The sequence below is a fragment of the Neocloeon triangulifer genome, unplaced genomic scaffold, assembly GCF_031216515.1.
Source record: "Neocloeon triangulifer isolate White Clay Creek 2 clone unplaced genomic scaffold, ASM3121651v1 ptg000001l, whole genome shotgun sequence".
Lineage (NCBI taxonomy): Eukaryota > Metazoa > Arthropoda > Insecta > Ephemeroptera > Baetidae > Neocloeon > Neocloeon triangulifer.
Window position 1 is genome coordinate 9,732,089 of NW_026775544.1, and position 23,011 is coordinate 9,755,099.

The 23,011-nt window shown below is 36.0% G+C and overlaps 3 protein-coding genes across 5 annotated transcripts; 1 reads left to right on the top strand and 2 right to left on the bottom strand.

The window, feature by feature from the left end:
• The first annotated feature begins 808 nt into the window (after window positions 1-808).
• LOC132204744 (rhomboid-related protein 2) lies at window positions 809-17,202 on the top strand. 3 transcript variants are annotated; one of them, XM_059633510.1, is made up of 6 exons: window positions 809-949; window positions 7,195-7,327; window positions 10,727-10,914; window positions 14,931-15,171; window positions 15,317-15,417; window positions 16,462-17,202. In XM_059633510.1, exons 2-6 carry the CDS (start codon window positions 7,285-7,287, stop codon window positions 16,810-16,812), a joined length of 924 nt encoding a protein of 307 aa, XP_059489493.1. In that variant the 5' UTR covers window positions 809-949; window positions 7,195-7,284; the 3' UTR covers window positions 16,813-17,202. The 3 variants fall into 3 exon arrangements, with proteins under 3 accessions (XP_059489493.1, XP_059489659.1, XP_059489568.1); XM_059633676.1 differs by lacking the exons at window positions 809-949; window positions 7,195-7,327 and adding an exon at window positions 9,891-10,091; XM_059633585.1 differs by lacking the exons at window positions 809-949; window positions 7,195-7,327 and adding an exon at window positions 9,893-10,087.
• On the bottom strand, window positions 4,234-5,348 carry LOC132194243 (cuticle protein 7-like). Its single transcript, XM_059615408.1, has 2 exons — window positions 5,194-5,348; window positions 4,234-4,894 (listed from the first exon to the last, which is right to left on the bottom strand). Exons 1-2 carry the CDS (start codon window positions 5,203-5,205, stop codon window positions 4,388-4,390), a joined length of 519 nt encoding a protein of 172 aa, XP_059471391.1. The 5' UTR covers window positions 5,206-5,348; the 3' UTR covers window positions 4,234-4,387.
• Window positions 17,203-18,688: 1,486 nt separating the features above from the next.
• Window positions 18,689-23,011, bottom strand: LOC132198074 (uncharacterized). Its single transcript, XM_059621832.1, has 2 exons — window positions 22,897-23,011; window positions 18,689-20,478 (listed from the first exon to the last, which is right to left on the bottom strand). Exons 1-2 carry the CDS (start codon window positions 22,936-22,938, stop codon window positions 20,206-20,208), a joined length of 315 nt encoding a protein of 104 aa, XP_059477815.1. The 5' UTR covers window positions 22,939-23,011; the 3' UTR covers window positions 18,689-20,205.

Genomic DNA, 23,011 nt, shown 5'->3' on the forward strand with positions numbered 1-23,011 from the left:
ACGCTTTTTCTTTTTATTTAAAACAACTTCATAACTATTTCAATTTGTGCTAATTTGAACAAACTGTCAATTTAACGCTAATAATATTAAATAAATTGATTCTTGATTTTTGGTTTATTTTAGCTGATTTGAATTCAACACCAAAAAAGATTGCTTTGAAACAATTTTAATAGAAATTTCGGATAAAGCAAATATTTCTGAATAATCCTCGGGTATAAACAGCGTAAATAGAAAACAATTTTTATTTTATTTATTGGTCAATACAAACAATTTTTGAATTGGAAAAACTTATGGCGAATCTAATGCACTCCAGATGCTGAATCTAATAAAGAATGCTGACAAAATCAAATACATATTCAATCAGGATGAAGAGGTTTGATCGATATGAAAAAAGTACCCATGTTCTGGGGCATGTTGGTGAGTTTGTTGTCGGCCAAGTCGATTCTGTTTTCAGATTATGCAGTGTAAAAAAAGCTTGTCCAATTTAAGCCACTGGACCCCAGTCAGGAGCTTCACGGTGGTTGGAAATTTTCCATCCTAAAATTTAGCAAACAGTAATCAATATTATTTATTGCTTCATTTCTAGGGATAAAAATTACAACAAAATTTTTTTGCTGCAGCAAAAGCACAAAAGTTCATGTTGCATGAGCGGATGGTCCCTACAGAGGACAGCAATTGCTGGCAATAACGCGCGAGTTCGACAGAATTCCGACGTCACCATGGCAACGGGCAACAGCATCTCGAGCGAAACGATCTCTGTGCTGGAGCCGTGGAAATACAAACCCTGCACGCACCGGCGAAAACGGTCCTGCGCGCTACGCACTTATTCACCCACCGGCCCAGTGTGTTTTGTGAGGAGCGAGTTAGGGCGCGACTGCAGCCACGGCACCAACGGGACACCCAAAGAAAGATAAGCTCCTCGGAAACGGGCCATGTCTTCGCTGTTTCCGTAAGTCTTTTGCAATTCCACGCCCCAGCACGAGTGCGAATTTCCATCCCAAAGATAGACTTGTCCTTACATTCACACAATATTTAGGCGCGAAAAGGGTTGAAAGCGAAATTTTTTGGAAATGTATTCTTCCGCAGGTTCATCTGCACAATTAAAAATTGGCCAAAACGTTTCTGAATAATTTAAATTTTCACCTTTTTTTATCTAATATAATAATTTAAGTCTAATTTTCCGTAATTTTCAATTCAAAATCTCCAAAAAGTATAATTTTAATAATTAATCAATGCAAATTAATGATAATATTTGCCACATACATATTTGATTAAATCTTTTAATTTTCATGCAAAATTTTTCTACAGTACTTGAAACCCGGGGGCGCACTTTTGTCCTGGTCGTCTTCATTCTTTTTGTGTTTTTACTTCTTCTGCCCGCCTGTTTCTCACGAGGCTGCTGCAGCGCTCAATATTGACCGAAAAGTCGAAAAGTGTGCTCTGCTCTCCCCGTAATGAGAGTCGCCGGGTATATAAGGGAGTCACTCTCAGAAATATTTAAATGAAAAAAGCTTGGCGACAGCACACCATGCGACTCTTCCTCATCCCTCTCTCATAATCTCTGAGCGGGCGACTTTATTGCTCGACACACCCTTACTTGCTCACCCTCGCCCCAGCATTTTATGCACCATAAATGTTTACCTTTCGCCTTGCACTTGTACCATACTCAATCACCGAGGGAGTCTACACTGATCATTAGTGATAAAATAATTGGCCTCGTTACCCGTCCCATTGGTTTAATAATTAGCTAATTTTCTATTAAAATTTTTTAACTATATTAATGAAAAATTCTCAAAAAAAAAAGATTAATCGCTTTTCATTTAGAATTTATATAAAAACTGGTAAATTATTGTGTACTGTCACATAAACTGGAATAATGTGTTATTCATAAGGCCACTTATACATTAATAATATAACAATAAATTATATAATGTTATTGCATTTAATTTGTATCCCAATTATGCATCATATTTTTATTATGTTACTCATATTTTTATTTATTTAACAAAATAACTATTTATGCATTTATTTTTTAAAAAAATAAATGCAGGGAAACTAGTGACTTTAATGGGAAAATAGGAATGCAGTCGATGTTTCTTTTCTGTAAGACAATATGAAAAACTGAAAAAAGCCGAGGAAAGCCGAATTCAAACAGCACCATAATAATATATTTGTTACATTGACTGCTTCAAATCTTTTTCCACCACAATTTTTTTTTAATAAAAGTCAAAAGTTGTAGCGGGAAGAAATTGCATAGGTGGCTGCTGCCGAAGTATCAAATTTCAAACGGTACTGTGTGGGTGTTTTCCCGACGACATTCCAGCTAGAAATCGCCTTAATGCTGGGGGAGCGAGCAGTGCACTCTCATTTTTTCTCTCTAGAGTTTTGGAAGAAGGGCCAAGAAGTCCCCCTTTCGCCGACCCATCTCGTTATGCAGCGTGCGGGGCGCAGTGTTTATCCTCTCTTTTAGTATTATTTCTATTTTTATGTGCAGCACGGCCGGCGGCGCGCGAGATTGATTTATTATTTCAACAAGTAGAGCCGCTGTGCTAAAAGGCGCTGTCCCTCCTCACTTTCGTCATCGGCTCCTAATTGCCATGGGAAAACTTCGGCCCGAATTTCTTAATTTTCGTGGGTGGAGCAGTTTCGGATTTTTTTTCTGCATCGCCTGGTGCGCTCAAGTGGGAAAATCGAAGCACCAAGATTAAATTTTTGATGACGGCAAACAGCTGGCGGCTCCGGCCTATTTATTATTTTATGGAGTGTTTTCTGCCCAGGCCTGAAAGAGTGACATGCTCGGCGGAGCTAATAACTCCTCTTTACAAATCGCAGCAGCTTCTTCATATATTAATTGATAAAAAATTTAAATATCTCGCCTCTCTGAAAAGAACCATGCGTCCCATGTGATGAAATACATAGCCATCCATAAATTGCTCAAGGCTTTCTCAAGTGTTTCTTTCAATTTTAAACAACAAATCTGGCAGAACAATTTATCGATTGAATACGATGACTCGTCAGTTGAACTGGAAATTTATAAAGAGCATTGCTGGAAGGGCACAGTGTGTCCTTTCTGCTCGTGGTATTTGTCAAAGTGTCACAGCAAATATTAAGTACCGAGAATTTTCATGACCTTCTCCGAGATTAAAAATTAGACTGGAGAGGAGAAAAAATTAGCCCATTTTAAATTTAAAAATTGCCAAGTAACGTTGCGTTTTTTTGGCATAGGTGGTCCGGTCACTTGCATAATCAGGAACAAACTGACCCGCAAGAAATTGAGCAATTAGAATGTCGCTAATTTCAGGAGCTTGCGTGCTAACAAAGCCGCCGGCGCACACTTCAATCAACGGCATTGGTTTTGCAAGATGTTCTCTTTTAGATCAGCAACCAGTTGGTTTATGATTTTTAAAATTACTAATTTTAAATTAGTTTTTAACTGAAATCCTCTTACCATGCAGCTGTTTTAATGTTTGAAGTTGACCAGATAAAAAAAGGAGAAAAATATGAATCTATGGTAATAATTACATTTTTAATTAATTATTTTTACTTTTCATATTGCAATTATACAAAATGAAACATTGTACCTTGTTGAAAAAATGTGATCGCAGAGTGAAAAAACTATGTAACTATTTTTCAGATTGATATTGTCAATTACAAATTAAATCTAAATCAGCATATAATGTGGTTTCTTTTTTACTGTCATAAAAATTACTAAATTGCTTAATGTTGTAATTCTTATTATTTTTTTATTTTACATTTACAATATGAAAATATTATTCATTTTTATTTCAAAGCTTCTTAAGTCATAGACAGACAACGAATTTTCTATTAATTTTTGTGGTGTGTTTGACGCAGTTTGACGATTTCGTGTTATCCATTTGAACAATAGAAACTAGATCTGCCTAGTTGTTTTTTCACTTCATCATTTTAATTTTGAGTAGCTGCATTGTTAATTCTAGTGATTGGCACCCAGAGACCCAGAACGTTTTTACTCTAGATGTTAACCAAATATTTTAATTTTTAAATTTAGTAAAATGGATTTTGTACAAAAAAAATAATTATTTTGGAGATTCAATTGCAAAAAAAAAAAAAAAAAACTAGTAGATTTAAATCAAAGAAATTATTATTCAGAGATTATCACTCAAATATTTTTTTAGGTCATAATTGTTAAGACTGATTATTAGCTATTGAAATTATTTAGATTTATAAGGAGGCATTACTTAAACAAAATGTGAATTTCTTTTTCATATAAAAAGTTTATTTTGATCTGTAATAAAGCATTTTTTGTACATAAAATTGTGGTGATGATGTAAGATGGTCAACAAAGATGAGTGCAGAGTATGCAATGCTGTATCACAAAGATTGAGAATTCCTCAGTGGTGAGAAACTTTTAGTAGCGGCGGCTGTTGTACTGGTTGCTGTACTGGTTGCTGTACTGGTTGTTGTAGCCGTTGCTCTGGACGTAGCTGGTGGCGGGGGCGGCAGCGTAGACAGGGGCGGCCACGACAGGTTTGTAGGCGGCCACGATGGGCTTGTAGGCGGCCACGACAGGCTTGGCGACGTAGACGGGCTTGGCGACGACGGCGGGCGCGGCGTGGACGGCGTGTCCGGAGCGGATGACCTCGGCGATGAAGCCGCTCTTGCCGTCCACGTGGTACTTGACGGTGCGGATGGTGCCGTCGGGCTCGACCAGGCTGTACTCGCCCTGGGTCAGGTCACCCTTGCGGGACTCCTTGTGCGAGTGGATGTCCTTGGTGTGGTCGTCGTGCACGGCGTACTCGAAGGCGTACTCAGCAGGGGCGTACTGCTCTTCATAGGCCAGGGCGGGGGCGGCCTGGTATCCTCCGTACTGAGCCAGGCTCAAGGGAGCGGCGACCAGCAGGAGGGAGGTGATGAGCTGAATAAATATAATTTTATTAATTAAATTGTAATTTGCAGTATTTTCTATGTTCATTTAAATTTCGAAGGTAAATGAAAATTGATTGAATCTTTAAATTGAGTTGACTAGAAAAACAATATATTGAGATGTTGAAAGAATGATGTTTTTTGGGACTATTGATAGGAAAAAGAAATTTAACGGTTCCTAAAAAAATCCTCCTGTTCCTTGCGTAAATGCAAATAATTAAAAAATATTTTTAGCTGCAAAATATTTGTAATTTTAAATGAATATTGTAAATATCTAAAAAATTGAAATACCTTGAAGGCCATGTTGGTTGTGCTTGCTTGGGAGGTTTGGGTGAGTTTGATGTCTGCCCTGCGACGCAGAACCCTTTTATAGGTAGGTCTCAAATGATAGTGGGGCGGATGTGAATTGGCTAAGGGAATGTCGATCGGAAGGCAAAGATCTCAAGCAGCATTCGGCGTTTTATTTCCTAACCCACCTGCTCTGGCCTGAGAGTTGCGTTGGCTGTGTCAACCTGATCCGGCAAAAGGTGAAAGTTACGTAATATTGCCGGAAGGGTCAGTTTCGTGAACGGGAGCAAGTCGAGTTTTTTGTACCATATGAGACACATAGCATTCAATAAAAATATCACAATCTCATTTCCCGTACGTTATTGAACAGTAGAAATATAAAAATAAAATTTATCGTGATTTGAATTTAAATTCGGCTTTTCCTCGATGGGCTTTTGTAATTTTTTTATTGTTTAAGAAATAGCCTGCTTTACATTTTTTCACGGAAAATTGTAACTTGGAAAGAAAAATAATTTTTGAAAAACGATTTATTTTTGTACTAATTCTTGTCAAAATGATTTCACAGCTCATGAATTATGACTGTAGCCCGCAGCCGAAACATGTAGAGCAGGATATTGTTTTTTCTTAAACAATAAAAAACTCACAAAAACCTATCGAGGAAAATCCAAATTTAAATTCAAATCGCTATGAATCAACCCTCGATCGTGAACTTCTACTACAAAAATAAAATTTATATTGAAGAATTTTTTTTAGATCAAATTTGAATTGAATAAATATATTTAGTCAAATAAGAGCATTAAATTTTTTCTACGAAATTTATACTTTTGCCCTAAATTTTATTCATATATTACTTAACGTGGATTGCGTGTGTTCGCGCTCGATTTGCTGCAATTATATTATATTAATGGCTCTCTCGCCGCGCAGAGCGTCGACCCAAGGGCAAGAAAGTGGCAGCTGAGTGGGTCGTTGTCTTTTGCACTTAATTTGGTTCAAGTTCTGGGAAGAAACACTCCGCCCCAATTAGCCTATTGGGTCACTGCTCGTCTCCGCCAAATTCGGTTAATCACCTTATGCTGTGCACTTCCGCGCCGCAAGCGTCCGTATTTACCCTTGCAAATCCCATAAGGCTGCATATCATGAGCACGGCTGAAAAGCTTCTTTTGTAAAGCTTCTCGAAAAATGGCACATAAATTTGCAAGGCGGTGTGTAATGAAAGAAAGTGAAAGCTAAACAAACTTGTTGCACGTGTATGGATATGCGTTTTTTTATGCTCATTGGAAATATATAATTTTTTTATTAATATTGTTGCTTATTGTCCACATTGTTACAATCGAATTGCTTACGTCATTCAATTCAAGTATTGAAAAAAAAATGTTTGGGAAAAAAAGAAATTGTTAGACAATACAACACCACTACAAGCAAGAAAGATAACCATTTAAAAATTCTGAAAACTATAAAACAAAAGCTATTTATTTTTCATCAATAACGAGTTTTTTTTTAAAAATATCCAAATTACTTTACCGAAGTAATTAAAAATAAAAAAATTAAATTATCCACTCGAGTAAGGTCACATTCTTGGGAGGAAAACTTGTCTAATTAATGTAAATATTAGTTCTGCTGAGCTTTAATTTGAATTCCTCTGTAAAGTCTAGTTCCAAGTACGCATTTAAATTCAACTTCACGCGTGTTTGCTCGTTCCTTACATTTTTTGCTAGATTTCTATTCCATTGTGAGTCCGTCTCACTCTCTCAGTGCAGACGCTGGAGACGCGTTAATTTTAAATGAGGAGAGCACTTTGGATGAGATTTTCCTTTGAGCCCCGCAAGTAATTCTCGCTCACACAGCACATTCATTAAAACTTGCCTATGTATATTTGATATCAACGTATGCACGTCCTTTCTTTCTCTGCTGCTGCCTTTTCAAGGGCTTCTTTTCTCCTCCCGAAATAGAGTGGTCGTTGGCTTCCACACTACACCTTTATTTTCATTCGCACTCTCTGTGTAGTTGCTGGCGAGCGAGGACAGCTCCAAGAATGACCTGCCAGGTATGCAGACGGAGGGACGCCGCTGACGAACAGGTTGCCTACGCTCCAAAATGCAAGAGACCGCCTATCCTGCTGACCACCTCAAAGCCCTAGGTGAGTCCAATATTAATCATAATTTTGAAAAAAAAAAATTACTTTTAAATTATTCTCTCTTATTAAAATTAATTTTAATATGTTTTATGAAGTTTTTTATAAGTAGTTTTTTTATAAGTTAAAATATTTAATAATTATTAAATAAAATAAAATAAAATACATTTAAAACCTCTCTAAACACAGAATAGTTTTGAAAAGTTTTTATTTACCAAAAATGATGGTTATTGTTTGCATACATATTATTATTTTAATTTGTCCACAAAAGCTCACAATAAATAATAAAATGTTTAAAAAAATAGTTTTTGTTGGCTATGGAGAATTTTTTTTATAAAAATGATTCCTAATATATACTCAATATTACAATTTAGAGATCAATAACCCTGAAAAATAATTTCGTTAAATTTTATTACACCTAATGGTAGTTTGATAGTTATTCCATACAAATATGAGCTATGTTCTTGGAAAAAGAAAAATATTCAATATTTTAGAAAGATTCTAGGGTAAAACTGGGAAAATGACTGTATATTGTTCAGAACATTCTCAGGAAATTTCATTTTTGTCAAAAAGAGTTAAATAAAATCCACTATTTTATTTATTATTAAATTTTTTTTTCAATGAGCTTCTTAGTTTCAATTTCAACTAATTAAAAAAAACCTTCATGATTCATAATTGAAATAATTCAAAAATTTTCTACAAACCTCTTTCCTCTAGTTATTAATTTTTTTAATACTCCATATCAGTCACCACTGTAGATTTTTATCACTTGAACATCTGTCACGCGCATCACTTTTTACTCAAATGCGAGAGTGAGTAAAGAGACCGTTCGGGTCATTTTATGTTCCGTCCTGCGGGAATTTTTTATCATAAGGGCGTCATATGTCATGCCATAAAATGAGAGACCCTGTCTTCTTCTACCCGTGTAATCATATTATAAGCCCTCAACCCCAATCATCATGCAAATGGCAACAAAATTACCCACATAAAACCAGAAAGGCGAAGAGACTTTGCTTGACGCACGATTCTGCTGTTTCCACCGCACACAGCAAAAAGTTTACGCACCATAAAACCGTTTTTATGGACCATTATTTTGGCGAAATGCAAATCTGCTTTTTCGTGACCAAGACATTCGATATATTCAATATATGGAAACAAAAGCATGCGGGTGGATTTGAAATGGAGGGAAATTATTTTTACTAAATATTTTTCCTCTTCGCTTCCTCGGATCGAATGTCTCCGGAGGCTGATTTGTATATTTATTAATATTCGACTGGCGCTCACGTGACGCGTGAATTCCCTGCTAACGAATTGATAGGATTAATGCCGGCATGCCAAATTTCCGCCGCGCTCGCACGTATTGGATTTCTCAAAACTCCGCGACGCCACTCCAAGCATAATAATGCGTCCGAATTCAATTTTAATAATTTATTAATTTCGCTTCCAATCGACTCACCGCAAGAGACAAGATTTGGAGGCAATTTAAGTTCAATTAAAACATGAAAATAAAGTTGTTTATTATAATTTTGTTTGACAATTGGAGAGCAGGTTGGCTACCTGCTTTAGTTGAAAATAATAGGGTCTATCATTACGTAAAATTACACCAATGGCCTGCAGGAGAGCGAAATTATTATTGTTGCGCCACGGCGGCTTTGTTTCATGTCCATGTCACCGCTGCACGACTCTCCTTTTGCTCGTTATTGAAATGAGGAGACGTGAAAGGAAATGGTGAAACATCTGTTTAGGTGCTTTTTTCATTCTTCTCCATTATTTTTATTTCTAAGCTTTTTTCTTATTTTGTTCTCAGCCAATATGTTATTGACAATATTGAACAAATTGCACTTTTTTTTATAGATTTAATTAACAAATAAAATATTAAATTTTAACAAAATTAAAAAACAATATCAAAAAATTCGTTAATTTATATTTTTTAAGGATTAAGGAGAAGCTTATGTTTTAGTTAAATCAGTGCATTGTTTGATTGTTGCCGATCGTTGTATGTACTCTACTGGTACTCTCAAGTCAAATCTGGTCTTTTTCATAGTTTATGTGTATCAAAAAGGTCAAGCAAGCCCGTCATTTCTCTTCGCCATAATTTTAAACGCTTTTTTATGAAGAATTTATAGTGAAATTTACCGTGCCATTTCTTATTGTTAGCATTAGATCTTCCTTAAACACATTTTTTTTTTAACTTTTTATTTATTTGGTATTAATTTTTACATTTTTACTTTATTATTTGTTAACTGTTTCTGTCTATTTTCCAAAAAGAAAAATAATAATCGAACTAATTGCAGCGGTAAATTTGAGGTTATTAATATAATAAATATTTACGATGCATTTCTATTTTCATCTTTGTCATGGAAATTGTGCGTGAGTGACCAAGGCAGTCGGGCGCGGTTTTATGGGGCCGGAGCTTTTACACATAATTTCCACATTTTTATCCCTCAGTCAGTGCACAGTGACGAAAACGCTTCCCCGAAAGAAAAAGCGGCACGTGATGCACTGAGGTGAGCAACAAATGGGGCTCGTGTGTTTACGTGCATACTCAGCACATACTTTATTCCGAAGTGATTGACGAGAGCGCGTGGTGGTGCCCGCGGTGCCGCCGAACTCTTCTCTCCAACGCACTCTCTCGCGCATTCGCTCCGCAGCCACTCCGCCGACCGGACGGACTTGGTCTCGAGTACGTCGAGAGTGCCAATTTATGACAAACCAGGTGTGCGAAAATCGCGAGAGGTACATCAGACAACCACTCGATCGGTCCTCGTGAGTATGTCAGCACTTCTAAAAGTGGGCTCCAATTTGACAACAAAAAGTCAATTTATTTAATTAATTACAATTTTTATTTTTATATTTTAATTGTTTTCAAAATTATTTTTATTTTACTATATTGATCTTGTACAGAGAAATAACATCATAGATTTGTAAATATATTATTTAATTAATATTTAAAATAATAATTTATTATTAAATTTCTTAGTTTAAATGCGTAGTTTATTAGGTTCAAAATTGAAAACAACTTTGCCTTGGATAAGAATTACTCCAAATTAAATGAAAAAATTAAACTCTTTTTAAACTAAATAATTTTGATGGTTGGAATCCTAGTGGTTTAACCATTATTTTAAGTCGGTGTGTTTTAATTAATTCAAATTTTCAATCAAATTAAATGCACTTATGACCATTGAAATTTGTGTGGCCTCCGGATTAAAAACTTGACTGATGCATTTATAACGAAACTAAATAGGCTTATTGGACGCGTCAAAGTGCAAAGTCTTCGTATGTAGATTAAATTTGCTTGTACAGCACACATGCAAGAGGCGCAAACAACTGCCGTTATAGCCGGCGGTGCGCTTAAAATAAAAAATTTTCCGTTTTCAAATTCCGATTTGGGGAAATTGTTCGCAGAGGCGATGGCTTCGTGTCGTCTGATCGCGCCGGGGGCGCAGGAGGTGGTCATTTTGCCACAGCACTGCTGGCTGCCGCCCCTCAGGAAGAAGCCGATGCACCAGGAAGTTGGCACCAAACTCCGCCGGCTCTGGCTCAGGGTGCTTCTTCTCGCGCCCTACTTCATGCTGGTCATCAGTTGCATTCAGGTATGTTTTTTTTACAATCCTGGTCAAACCAGCCAAAATTGTTAGTTTATTTTTGCTTTTGATTTACCTAAAATTTAGTATTTTCTTATTTAAGTTAATTTTATATATTTTATTTTAACTCTTTTTATTCGCTCTTGTTCGGCAATCAGAATTTAAGATTAAGGCCGATTTTTGTTTGAAACGTACAAATCGGTGCTTCAACCCCTGCTGCACCCGTGGCAATGACACTTGGGACTATTTTTGGCCCCTTTGAAAGAGATATGCATGCACTGGGAGCTTTTACTCCAGATTTGAGTCCCAGACGCGCAACCAGACGAGTTGTCCTTGCTTTAAAAATAAACAATCTGAAAAGAGTGGGCGAGATTAATTAAAATTTATAAATGGCAGCAAAGTTTCCTTTTATAGCAAATAATAGAGTCTCTGTTTAGAATAGAAACTAGCAAATTAGCCTTTTTCAATAAATTATTTTTATTGGCCTTTTGATTACAATGGGCAGCTTTTCTATAAAAGGATAAGATTAAAAGAGCTTACGGTCGCAGGTGAACTTTAGAAACTGCAATTGTATTTATACTTGCAGCAAGTTTCACCTCTCGCCCGATCCGCAGGGGAAAAGCTTCAGATTAGCCGCCGTGAGCAACTCACGAACATATACCTCACTCGCCCCAGATAAATTTATTTGACTTCTCTCGCCGCGTGCTGCGTTAAAAATGCATCGAATACGTCCCACACCGCACGTACCTCCACACTCGCCACGTTTGCTTACTTAGGATGCCTCCCTAGTATAATCGCGCGAGCAAAGGAAAATATTAAAATAATCAACAAAATGTCATTCTTGCCCCATCACTACACAAACTAAAAAAGCTTATAAGCGTACGGGGAAAGTAAAATTTTAGAATAAATTTATAATATTATAAAATAATGTTTTAAAAGTAAATAAAGGTTTTTATTAACATTAACAATTACAACCCTGACATCAAACTGTTATTGGAATGATAAGCGGAAAAATGGTGGACAATCAGTTAAAAATTAGCAAAGCTGAAGTGTGTATAGCATATTATTTTTGAAGGCAAAACTTAGGCTTGAAGTGCAAGATTTTGAGCAAAAATACAATTTAAAATATACATGCTGCTTCTTTTTTTATAAAATTTATTTATTTTAGGCTGGACAAATTAATGAAGCAGTAAATTTACAAACGGTTTATTTGAGATTGTTACAATCTGATTGTAATATTGGTAATATTAAATTTAATGCTCCTTATTTATTCATTTATTCTTTACTCTCCATTATTTATGTTAAACATTAAATTCTTACAATTATTATATAATTCTTGATTAAGTACCATTTCAGATTTAAGCAGTGAATGAAAATAATTTTTCTCAATATGTACTAGATTGCTGGGTTAGATAAATAGAATGTTAGGTGGAAAAATATATTTTATCAATTTAAAAAAAAAAAAAAAAAAAAAAATAGGAAGACAAAATAATTATAATATGCAAAAATGTTTGAAAATATATAAAATTAAAAGAAAAGAAATAAAATAATGGTTAATTTATTTAAAAAAGGATTTATCTAAAACTTTTACTAAAACCTTATTGCAGATAAAATTTTGATACTTGCACATTTAAAATTAAATAACTTTGTATACTGTTTAAAAATAATAATTACTCAAATATATATAATTGCTTTTATCAGTAGCACTTCCATATAAAATTTCATCCTCATGAATATTCCGTTCTGCAACAAACGAGCGCGATTTGCATAATTAATATTTGCATATTGGTGCAATCAATCGCGACCGTGCAGCCCGTCGAGGAGGAGGCCAATTACAATTGCGCCGTTTTGCAGTGGTGCCCGCCGGCTGAAAACGGAACGCCCAAACGGCGCTGTCAAATTTAAATTCCACGCTCATTATGTGGACGTATGTATGCGCGATGCACAACATCGTAAATAAATATCCACCATTGACGAATCAGTCACTCGGCGGCTATTAATACATGCAGCGGAGCATCAATATGCACGCCGGCGCTGCCCAAACAAACAAACCTGCCGAGTCCTTTATGGCGGACGTCGAGAGTCGCGCCGCACAAGTTGAGAAGTTAACTTGCGACAAAACCCACACTTGCGGAGAAAAGATGTCTCAACGTTTTACTTTCAGTCGCTCCATATTAAATGAAGTTATTGAAAGCGAAAAGCATGGAATATTAAATTTATTTAAACTGCATGTTGTAAATAAATTGAAGAACGCACAAACTAAATACGCATGAAAAATGAAAATGAGTAAAAAAAATATGATCCCAAAAAGCATCATGCGATCTGCTGGATATAATTATTGAAGATTTTTTTCACAAATTGTTAATATTTTGGATGGACACAAGCAACCCTGTTGGTTTGTAAGCAGACAAAAAATTATTGTCCTTTTTATTTTTACCATTTTTTAATTAAGCCCAGTATTCAGTTTTTTTCAAGCTTATTAAGTGCTGTAGAATTGAACTGCGTGATTGGGATTATTAATAGTGCCTGGCAATAGGGCTGAGCCTCTGTCTGTCAACTCTGAGTAATAAATAATAATAGACTCATCATCATAATAATTATTATTCCCTGTACAACTTCCGCTTCAGACCGACCGTGACGGTAAAAAGAAAAAGGTTTGTCATTTTAATTGATATGATGTTAAATAAAATGCACTTTTTAATTATTTGAACAGATTTTGTAAAATTTAAGAGCAATAAAAACAGTTTTGGTTTATACGGTTTATACCAGAAAATTTGTTTCAACCACGCCCGACGCAGTCCCACGATTTGTAAAACAATTGAAGTATGGCTGATATGATGATAGACCTTTGCAGACATTAAAAGGGTTTATAGGCGCGAGTGAATAGAGGGACGGACTTTGTGTTTGGGGAGATCTGTCCGATGCAATTTATATTTTTATATGCTTGGCTGCGCGCAGTCTGGGCATCACCCATCTAGGGGCTAATGAAAAAGTACACGGCCGTGATGTTTGGGTGTGAACACAGAATATAATCCCATTAGAGTTAGTTGCACCAGACTGTAGTAATTCCGTTATCCGCGAGACCAGATTTGATGAATTAGAAAAATAACAAAAACTTTCTCCTAAAAGTGCATAATTGTGTCCACTTCCAATTTATAGACCATCAAAGTGCACTGTCAATTTTATAATAATTTATTTCTTTCCATTAACCTTTAAAATTCTTTCTCAAAGCTTAATTTATCTTCGGAACAAAAGTTTCATTCTCGGCATCATTTCGGATTACAATGAGGGTTTTATTCTAAGGCTTGTCAGTCACCTTATAATGGCTGTGACCTTTGCCTCAAAGGTCAACCGCTAGGCAGCGTCTAATTTTTTGTATTTTGCAGCATTACTCCTATCTCATTCTAGAGATATTAATTTCCACTCACGGTATGTGAAGTCGAAAGACAAAAAAAGCAGCGGATCAAACTCGCGGTTCATATCCATCCGTTCTTTGCGGTTGACCAAGGCTGGGGATTTTGCGGAGGCTTTTCAAAACCGCAAGTCACTCTCGTGCATGCACGGGTAAATTATATATTGTGCCGATGGATTTGTAATCAAATTCACGGTGACACACATTATGCATTGTGCGCGATTCGCGGCGTTCACCGCTGCGATTTCAGGGACTACTTATTTGCGCGCGATTTTTTTATGCTCTGCTCCTTCCCCTTGAAAAGTGTGCAATGTACTTTTGGAAGGTACTAATTCAGTTATATGAAAATGAACCTACAAAGTTGTTTGAAATATAAATTAGGAATTGAAAAAAAAATTTCAATTACAAAAATGCAGAAAAAAGTTTCTGCAAAATGAGATGATAATTAATCAATCTAAAAAAATACGCTTTAAAATTCTTGTCTTAAATACAACAAATTTTGTTAAATGTATTCGAGCAGTTTGCATAAATGATATAAAATTAATTATCTGAATTGAATTAACAAAAGTTGATTTTTGTTGGCTAATTTTATTTTTAATATAAATTTGTGCAGATTTCGGTGGCTTTAGTGGGCAGTGTGCATGGAGACGCGCAAAGGTGGATGCAGGAGGCCCTGGTGTTTGACCCGCAGCGACGGCAGGAGGTCTGGCGCTTCCTGAGCTACGTGCTGCTGCACCAGGGCGCGGCGCACGCCGCCCTCAACATTGTGATCCAATTAGTGCTGGCCGTCCCCCTCGAGCGCGAGCAGAAGTGGCTGCGAACGGCCTTTGTGTATTTTGGCGGAGGATTAGCCGGTTAGTGCATGATTCGCCAACATTTCTCTTTCTAGGCCAAGCCGATTTTTTTCTTTCACCTTTTTGCAAACAACAAATAGTACTGCTTTTTTTCTGTGAGGCTTCCTCTCGTTAGAAGTGGATAATGGATGATTTAATTTCGCAGGTTCTTTGAGCACGTCGGTTCTGGCGCCGGAACTGTTTTTGGTGGGCGCCTCCGCTGGCGTCTATGCCCTTTTGACCTCACAGCTGGCCAATATTATACTTGTGAGTAAAAAAATTTTTCAAATAACATGTAAAAGTCATTTTATTTCTCACGGCTCTGATAAAATAAATTACAAGATATGTAGAAGTGAGATTTTCTGGTCATATTTAATTTTTAATTACCGCTATACATAGAAAGGAGAAATGAATTAATAATTAGTTAATAAATGCTGTGAAATTATTTGTTGAAATATTGTTCAATACAATTTTTTACAACAGATACTCAAGTTAGATTAGATGGTAATAAGAAGGAAATAATTTTTGATCTACTCATAAGATCAAACCTATCAACTACAAATTTCAATTTGACATAATTTAACCTTATAATTTAATAAAATCAATTTGTAAATTATTTTAAAAACATAATTTGTTTTCAGTAAATACGAAAGATCTCTTTAATTTATTTTTGATTTAATTTCACTTTTGATTATCGTTACAAAAAACAGATGTTTGACCACTTTTAGAACAAAAATATTTCCCTTCAGGATTTCATTTCTTACTGACCAGTATGGGAAATTCGCGAAAACTATTATTTTAATCTTGCGTAATAACCCTACTTTTGTCGTTGTCAAACTTGCTTACCTCACAATTATTCGTGTATGAATAAATACACAAAAGATTAAAAAATTTTGATAATTTAAAGAGATAAAAAGTGAATTTTTAAAGGATTTAGTTGCAAAGAATTTATTGTTTTTTGTAGGAAAATGGAAAAGTAAAAGAAAAATTTGTATTCTTTCTAAAAACAAAGCGAATTCCGGTGATTAAAAATTGAATTTCATGGTTCAAAATCACGACTTAAGTAAGATCATTTAAAATTGTTTAATTAATTCATAGTACGTAAAAAAAAAATAGCGAAAAAATTTGCAGGGATATACAATTAAAACGCACAAAAAATATGCTTGGATGAAAATGCTTATGTTTGTGCTTTCACAAAGAAAAGAAAATTGAAAAAATTCAATTTCTCCTTTGATTCCCTTTTGTGAGCTTCATAAGCAGTTACCTCATCTCATCTCATAAAAAATATAATATATTTTCTTTCTTTTTCAGAACTTTCCAACCCTCAAGTACCGGTTGGCCCGGGCGTTCGCCGTGTGCGTGCTGTGCCTGGCGGACGTTGCATTTTCTTTGTACCACCACTTCCTCCTCAACAACACATGTCCGCGCGTCGGCTGGGCCGCGCACACCGGCGGGGCCGTCGTGGGCCTCCTGGTGGGCCTGCTGGTCTTCACCGAGCCGGACACGCCGCTCGGCCAGCCGGCCACTTTGCCGCTGGGGGCCGCCGCGCCCAAGGCGGCCGACAGGAAGGCCCTGACGGCGGCCATCAGATGCGGCGCGGCCGCCTCTTTGGCCGTCCTTCTCACGGCCGCCGTCGCAGTCAACCTCTGGCGGCCCAACTGAGACTGACAAGACTCGAGTGAAACAAAAAATAAGCCAGTGCTTTCAAACTGAAAAGTGATTTACCATTTTTTTTTTAATTTTTTTTATGTATGTATTGTGCTGGAGTCGTGTCAATTTGTTGAAAGACAGTTTTGTAACTCTCGCGTGCATATCAAGAAGTGTCTTTTGATCCCAAAGGGCAAGTCACCACCATCTACACACACAAACACTCTACGCAGAGAGTCTCGGGAAAGAGACGATAAAATTATAATAAAGTTTGCACATTTTTTATGTTAGGGACACTCACAATCAGCTGACGATGGAGAGCAAAGTTCAACCTTCGACATAACGGTCAATCGCGTTGAGAGCTTTAAATTTACAAATTCGTTTAGCCCGCTCAAAGCCACACTTGATCAAAATTTATTGCTTTGTGCGCCAACACCTCTGTCAGCCTTTTCACCTTTGATAACACGTTATAGGCATTTAGGAGAAAGAGATTTCCTGACTAATTCCATGGCTTCCATTTCCTTTATTTTGAATCTTATGTAAGAAATGCACCGATACGTAACTAGATTTATAAACAAAGCAAAGACTTATGTAACAATAATGGACAATTAGATACACCGTCTACGCCAAATGATTCTGTTGCTTATTCTTGCATTTTGTAGCAAATGAATTAAATAATTAATAAAATTTATGTCTGGTATGCATTAGGATGTAAATGTCCAGTGTAGAATAGTTATATAATTATTACACACCTATTAAAATTTTATAGTAGACCTTTTGCCTTTTCCAAATAAAATAAAATACAATAAAATAGTACAATTATTGAGAATTGAGAACAAGTCCAATTTGAAAAGGAGTATTAATATTACCCAAACCAAAATATTGTAACCAATGTGCATTCTTGTTTTTATAATGAAAACAATTGTTTTTTTATCATTCAATTATCACATTGATTAAAGATTATTTTTATTTTCTTAATATTGGAGGTGCAGTTAAAATGGAAATCACAATGTAATTTCCAATAAGTGTATTTGTTGCTCTTATAGAGCATGATATATGCTGCAAAATAGATTGTAAAAATTGTTGGAAAGAAATCAAAATTTATAAGAATGGTTTCTGATTTTGCACTGTTTATGGTAAATTTGATATTTGATTGCGAGTTTTGCTGATTGTTTAAATGGATATGAAAATAAAATATATAATTATATATGTCAAGACTGCATTTTATTTGATTTTTTGTGGAAGAGACCTTCGATAATTATGAAATTAAGGAAAATCAAATTATTATGGAAAAAATAAATAAATGAATTTATGAGAAAAATTATCAGCATTGAGAGTTTAACAAAAGACGACTTATAAAACTTACATAACCTGCCACTTAGGCTGTGCCGTCGAACATAGAAGGAGAGCAGGCTGCGGATTTTGCTGCTCCTTCTCTTCCTCCTTCACAATCAGCTGGCACTGCTGGCAGTTTCTTGTAGATTGTGTCGGGGAAGAACCGTAAACTTTGGAGTGGAATGAGTTTTCGCGAATTTCAGAAGTTTGGAGCCACCGAGACGCGACCCAAGCAAGTGTCTTTTGTGGCTTTGTCGGATGCTGCTCGTCTGAAGTTGGAAATTCCCTTCCAACTCTACGGTCTCTACGTGAAAAACTGAGTTGAAGAACTGAAGCAGCCAAAGGAATTGATCAACGCCTGTGGACGCTGCGGACGAAAACAAGAAAACAACAGCAGGAGTTCAGGTAGGAGAGAGAAATTCTGAGAAAATAAAGATGTTTACAATTTAAAGAGTAGTTTTAAACAGATAAAAATCTAAATTGCTACTTGAACTTTTAGTTTAAATTTTATGGTTGTTGTTGGCTTAAGAAAAATCAATTGTTTTTTTTTATTTTTTTTATTGCAGTTATGCACCATCTGTTTATTTTCCCATACGATTACAAATATTATTTCCTGGCGCTGATTAAAATCTGGCAAAAATCTCTCGGACCCCGTTTTGCAATCCCGTCAAACGCTCTACACTACGTTTTTATTATTGTAGTATAATATATTGCGCGCGCTCTTTAATTTCTTCTTATCGCTAGTAGCAAAGAGATTTTCGTCTCATATTTATTAAAAATAAGCGTGTATAGGCCTTTTTGTGTGGAAAAAGGTCAAAATGATGACTAAAAACTTTAGATACAGCAGATAGAGTGTAATTTCGCGGCTACACTACGCATCTAAATGCCATATTTGCGTGAGATTCTTATTTATTCATCCTCCTCTCCTCTCTCTACACGTAATTATTAATTTGCCCTTTAATTTTATTACACTTTAGTATCACTTCCTAACATTATAACAAAATATTCTAATATTTCAACACATGCCTTTTCTTCTTCATTCACAATTCGTTTTAGACAACAAGGTTTATTTTCGTGATATAATTTTTATAATTCCAGCTCCAAACAACAATCATTGCCAGCAAAACCATAAATATCTATAGAAAATTCCCCTCCCAAAACCCGTTCATTTGCAAATCACCGAAAAGTGCGTGGGGCTTTTAATCAAATTCAGAAATTTTAGTTATTTGTGTGCGTAATTTTAGTCGCACTCCATCCTGTGAGTATCAAATTTTAGCAAAAATTCGGCGTGTGCTTCCAAGAAATCAATTTTCGACCACAAATTCGTCTGATCCGACTGTGGTTAACAATGGCTCGCATTTTTTGTTTTTTAAATTATGCATAATTATCAGGGTCGATTGTTGAACACTTCGCTGGGGGTGGATTTTGAGTTACATCTGCTAAATATATTGGTCGGTAGCACCCATCCTCACCTCTTCGATAAAATCCATAAAGTCTCTTTCTATACACTTTAAAAATTTCCAATTCGCCCAAAAAGATTTTGCCAGAACATTTTCGCGCCAAACTTTCTCAAACAATTTTCTATTCGGTTTTGGAAAGGCGATTAATAAAGCAATTTCTTGCGAAATCGCACAAAAGTTTTACCATGTTGACATGGAGCACCGTTTCCATTTTCATAGTTAATAAAGTGGACATCAACAAAAAATATAAATTTAAAGTCTGAAGTATCAAGATACTTCAACATTTTTTTAAGAAAAAAAAAATAGCTTTGGAAGTGAAATTCTGCTTTTTTCATTACTTGTAACTTGTAGCCTTTCCAATTTAGATGGGGCTAAGATAATAATTCAAAATTACAATTTTCACAAATGATAAAACATTAACAATATTTATGTAAGAATTAAAATATGAAAATCATATTTTTTTTTCATAAATTTTGCGATATCCACTTTAGAACACTCTTGTTAGGCCAATAAAGTAATTCATATTTATTTTGGCGGGAAAAGCGCCCGGCAAATTCTGTTGGGACTATTTCGACAAAGCTTGATGGTCTCTCGTTGTAAGTCGGTCGTTTGTTCACTTTTTGCCAAAGTAGGAGCCGTCGTAGGAAGACTGGTGGTCCTCTTTGGGCGGGTCGGGGGCCGCACAGGAGCACATGCAGTTGGTGTTGGGGTCCGGGTGGTCCCGGTTGCAACTCCACTCGCAGCCTGGCTCGCCTTCGCAGATCTGCTTGTCGTCGTTGACGACGGCGTCGGCGGCGCCGCCGGTCGCCGGCAGAGGCGTCGTCGTCGTCGTCGAGCGCACGCGGCGCCGGATTTCTCGACCGCGCTCGCCGCCGGAGCTCGCCACCTGCCAAAGCACGCACTTAATTACATTGTATAAATTTGCATGCGCACGTCCTGTGACACAAACATGCCCCAACCACTCGACGTGCGCGCGTTTACGAGACACGGGCGCCGAGCGAGAGAGGCGCAAACGATGCATTATTCATGCGCATAAATAACGTTCAAGCCGCAAACTCGATTTTGCAAATTTTATTTAAAACCCACGTGAAACGTATTTAAATAAATTTCCAATTACTAGCAGGATTCAATTTTTAACCAATTTGCGTTTTTTTTTAACTTGGTGATTAAATTTATGTCATTAATTTTTTTTATTTATTTATAATAATTTTAAAAAAATGGCTGTTTGTTACATTTTTCAAAACATAAGTGCAATTTTAAGTTTTAACTTCTGTTTCACCATTAATATGCCACATTTTCCCCATGATGGTGTAAATCAAATGAAGCAACAACAAAAATTAATGCCCTGTTTATGCATTGTGTGTTGCCAAATAATAACGAAACAAAAATTTAAGAAGAAATAAAAAAAATTGTTCCAAAGTCATCAAATTTTAGTGTTAGATAATATAAAGAAATCTAATAAAAAATATTTATTAAACACTGTAATTTTCTACTATGAATGAATGAAGGCATTATTTATTGTACACCGTTGGGTGTGCTACTATGAAAAAACATTCAAAATTGTTTTAAATTAAAAACAAAACTTGGAGATCGAGATCAGAACGTGCGTTAAAATGAAGCAGTAAAATTGCTGACGTTCCTTATTCCTTGTGTTGAAATTAGAACCTCGATTGTCTAATAATTTTAACACTTTCATTTTAATAATAAAAAAATCCTATCAATAACGTATTTTTGCTTTCAAAATTAAAATAGATCCGGCAACGTCATCTTTGCCTAGATTAATATATTGGCGCAAAATTGCGATTTTCTTGACCATGGCCAATTAAACCAAATTTTTATAGTGTTTAAAAATCCAATATATTGTATCTAATTTGCATAAATAGATTCAAACAAATTACACGTATTTGTTTGTTTGTTGGGGAGTCTATCAAATTTGGTGATATCTTTATTAGAGGACAGTTGTTATTGCCATTTATCTAATTTTATATCCATTTCGTGCCCAACTGGCCGCGGAAAAAGCTTTATCTCTGCACAAAAGTGATAAATTGGTGTTTTATCGCCATAGTAATAAATAATCGCCTGTTTTTATGGAGACAAACGGAGAGCGGCGTGATTCGGAAGCATTAATTTATATCTGGTTTTATTCGACGGGGCATAAAAAATGAGTGGGACCCGTGTTTTTGCGCCTCTCTTGGGTATGTGCGGTGGCCAGTGGCCGGCCGGCGCTAAATTGGATGGGCACATTGAATTTAAGTATTCATGCGTGCGTCGTGTGAGCAGCAGCGAGTGACCTGGTGCTCGTTAAACTTGCATGCTTATTGTATTAGATCGGCCAAAGGGTTAATGGGCTTGATTAAATTTTCAGAGGCTGCTGCGAGGGCCACATGGGATTTCGTTCGCTGCTTTCATTTTTTGTTGTGTTTGTTTGCACGCCGGAAATGACTGCCAGCAGTGGAGGAGATGAGAGCAAAAGAGAGACACTGTGGGGCGCGCCACGGGGCAAAAGGAGCAGTCGAAAGGGTGCAAATCGGCTCAGCAGCTCCTCTGACCTAAATTAAAATGCACTCCGACGCCACCGGTCGCTACGTGCATCTCTCGCAAAAGTAGGTTCATCGCATAATCAAGTGGCAGCCCAATGAAACGGAATTTATATTGCCCTCATTTAACTACATTTCAAAAGCTCTCACAAAATTTAAAAAGGGTTACATGGGATTTTTTAATCTTCATTTTCAACAAAATATTTTTAGTTGAGGAAAGATTTTCTTTAAAATTTCATGATTTCAAGATTAGTTCAAGACAAAAGTTAAACTATAATCAAAATAAAATGTTTCCGAGTTAAGAAAAATTGATTTTGAAGAACCTCTGTTAAAATTTTATAATCAAATAAAAATTTACTGTAAAGTTTATGTAAATTTAATATGATTTGGGAAACAACATGAAATTAGTTTTATTTTAAGTTAATTAATTTTTTGTTGTTTGCTGTGATGAAAAACTACTCAAACAATTTTTATTTCAAAATTGAAAAATAAAAACACGATTATAAATCAGGATAATCCTGCTAGGTATTTCAAGAAAAATATGTTTTCAAATTTGTAGAAAAATAGAATGCTTTGATTTCCATGTTAAATAAAATTGTTGTGATAATTTATAACAAAACTTTTAATTAAAAACGAAAATTTAATGCAAGAATCTTTTCTGAGAATTGTCGCAATTTATTTTCCCCATTGACAATCAAAAGTAGCGATTAATCTAAATGCTGAAAAGCAAAGGGTGCCGATTGGGGTCCAATTCTAGGGATACTCACAACTGTGAAAAAGAGCAAGGCGAAGAGGAGCCGAGAAGTCATGGCGGGCGCTCCGAAGCGACTGAACTGACTAACGGGTCCAGAGTCGGAGTCTGCGCCCCCGCCAACGCTCCCT

Coding starts and splice junctions, on each gene's coding strand:
- LOC132204744 (XM_059633510.1), top strand. CDS start 7,285: ATGCAAGAGACCGCCTATCCTGCTGACCACCTCAAAGCCCTAG. Junction 7,328..10,726: donor TGACCACCTCAAAGCCCTAG/GTGAGTCCAATA, acceptor AATTGTTCGCAG/AGGCGATGGCTTCGTGTCGT. Junction 15,172..15,316: donor TTTTGGCGGAGGATTAGCCG/GTTAGTGCATGA, acceptor TTAATTTCGCAG/GTTCTTTGAGCACGTCGGTT.
- LOC132198074 (XM_059621832.1), bottom strand. CDS start 22,938: ATGACTTCTCGGCTCCTCTTCGCCTTGCTCTTTTTCACAGTT. Junction 20,479..22,896: donor CCTTGCTCTTTTTCACAGTT/GTGAGTATCCCT, acceptor GTGCTTTGGCAG/GTGGCGAGCTCCGGCGGCGA.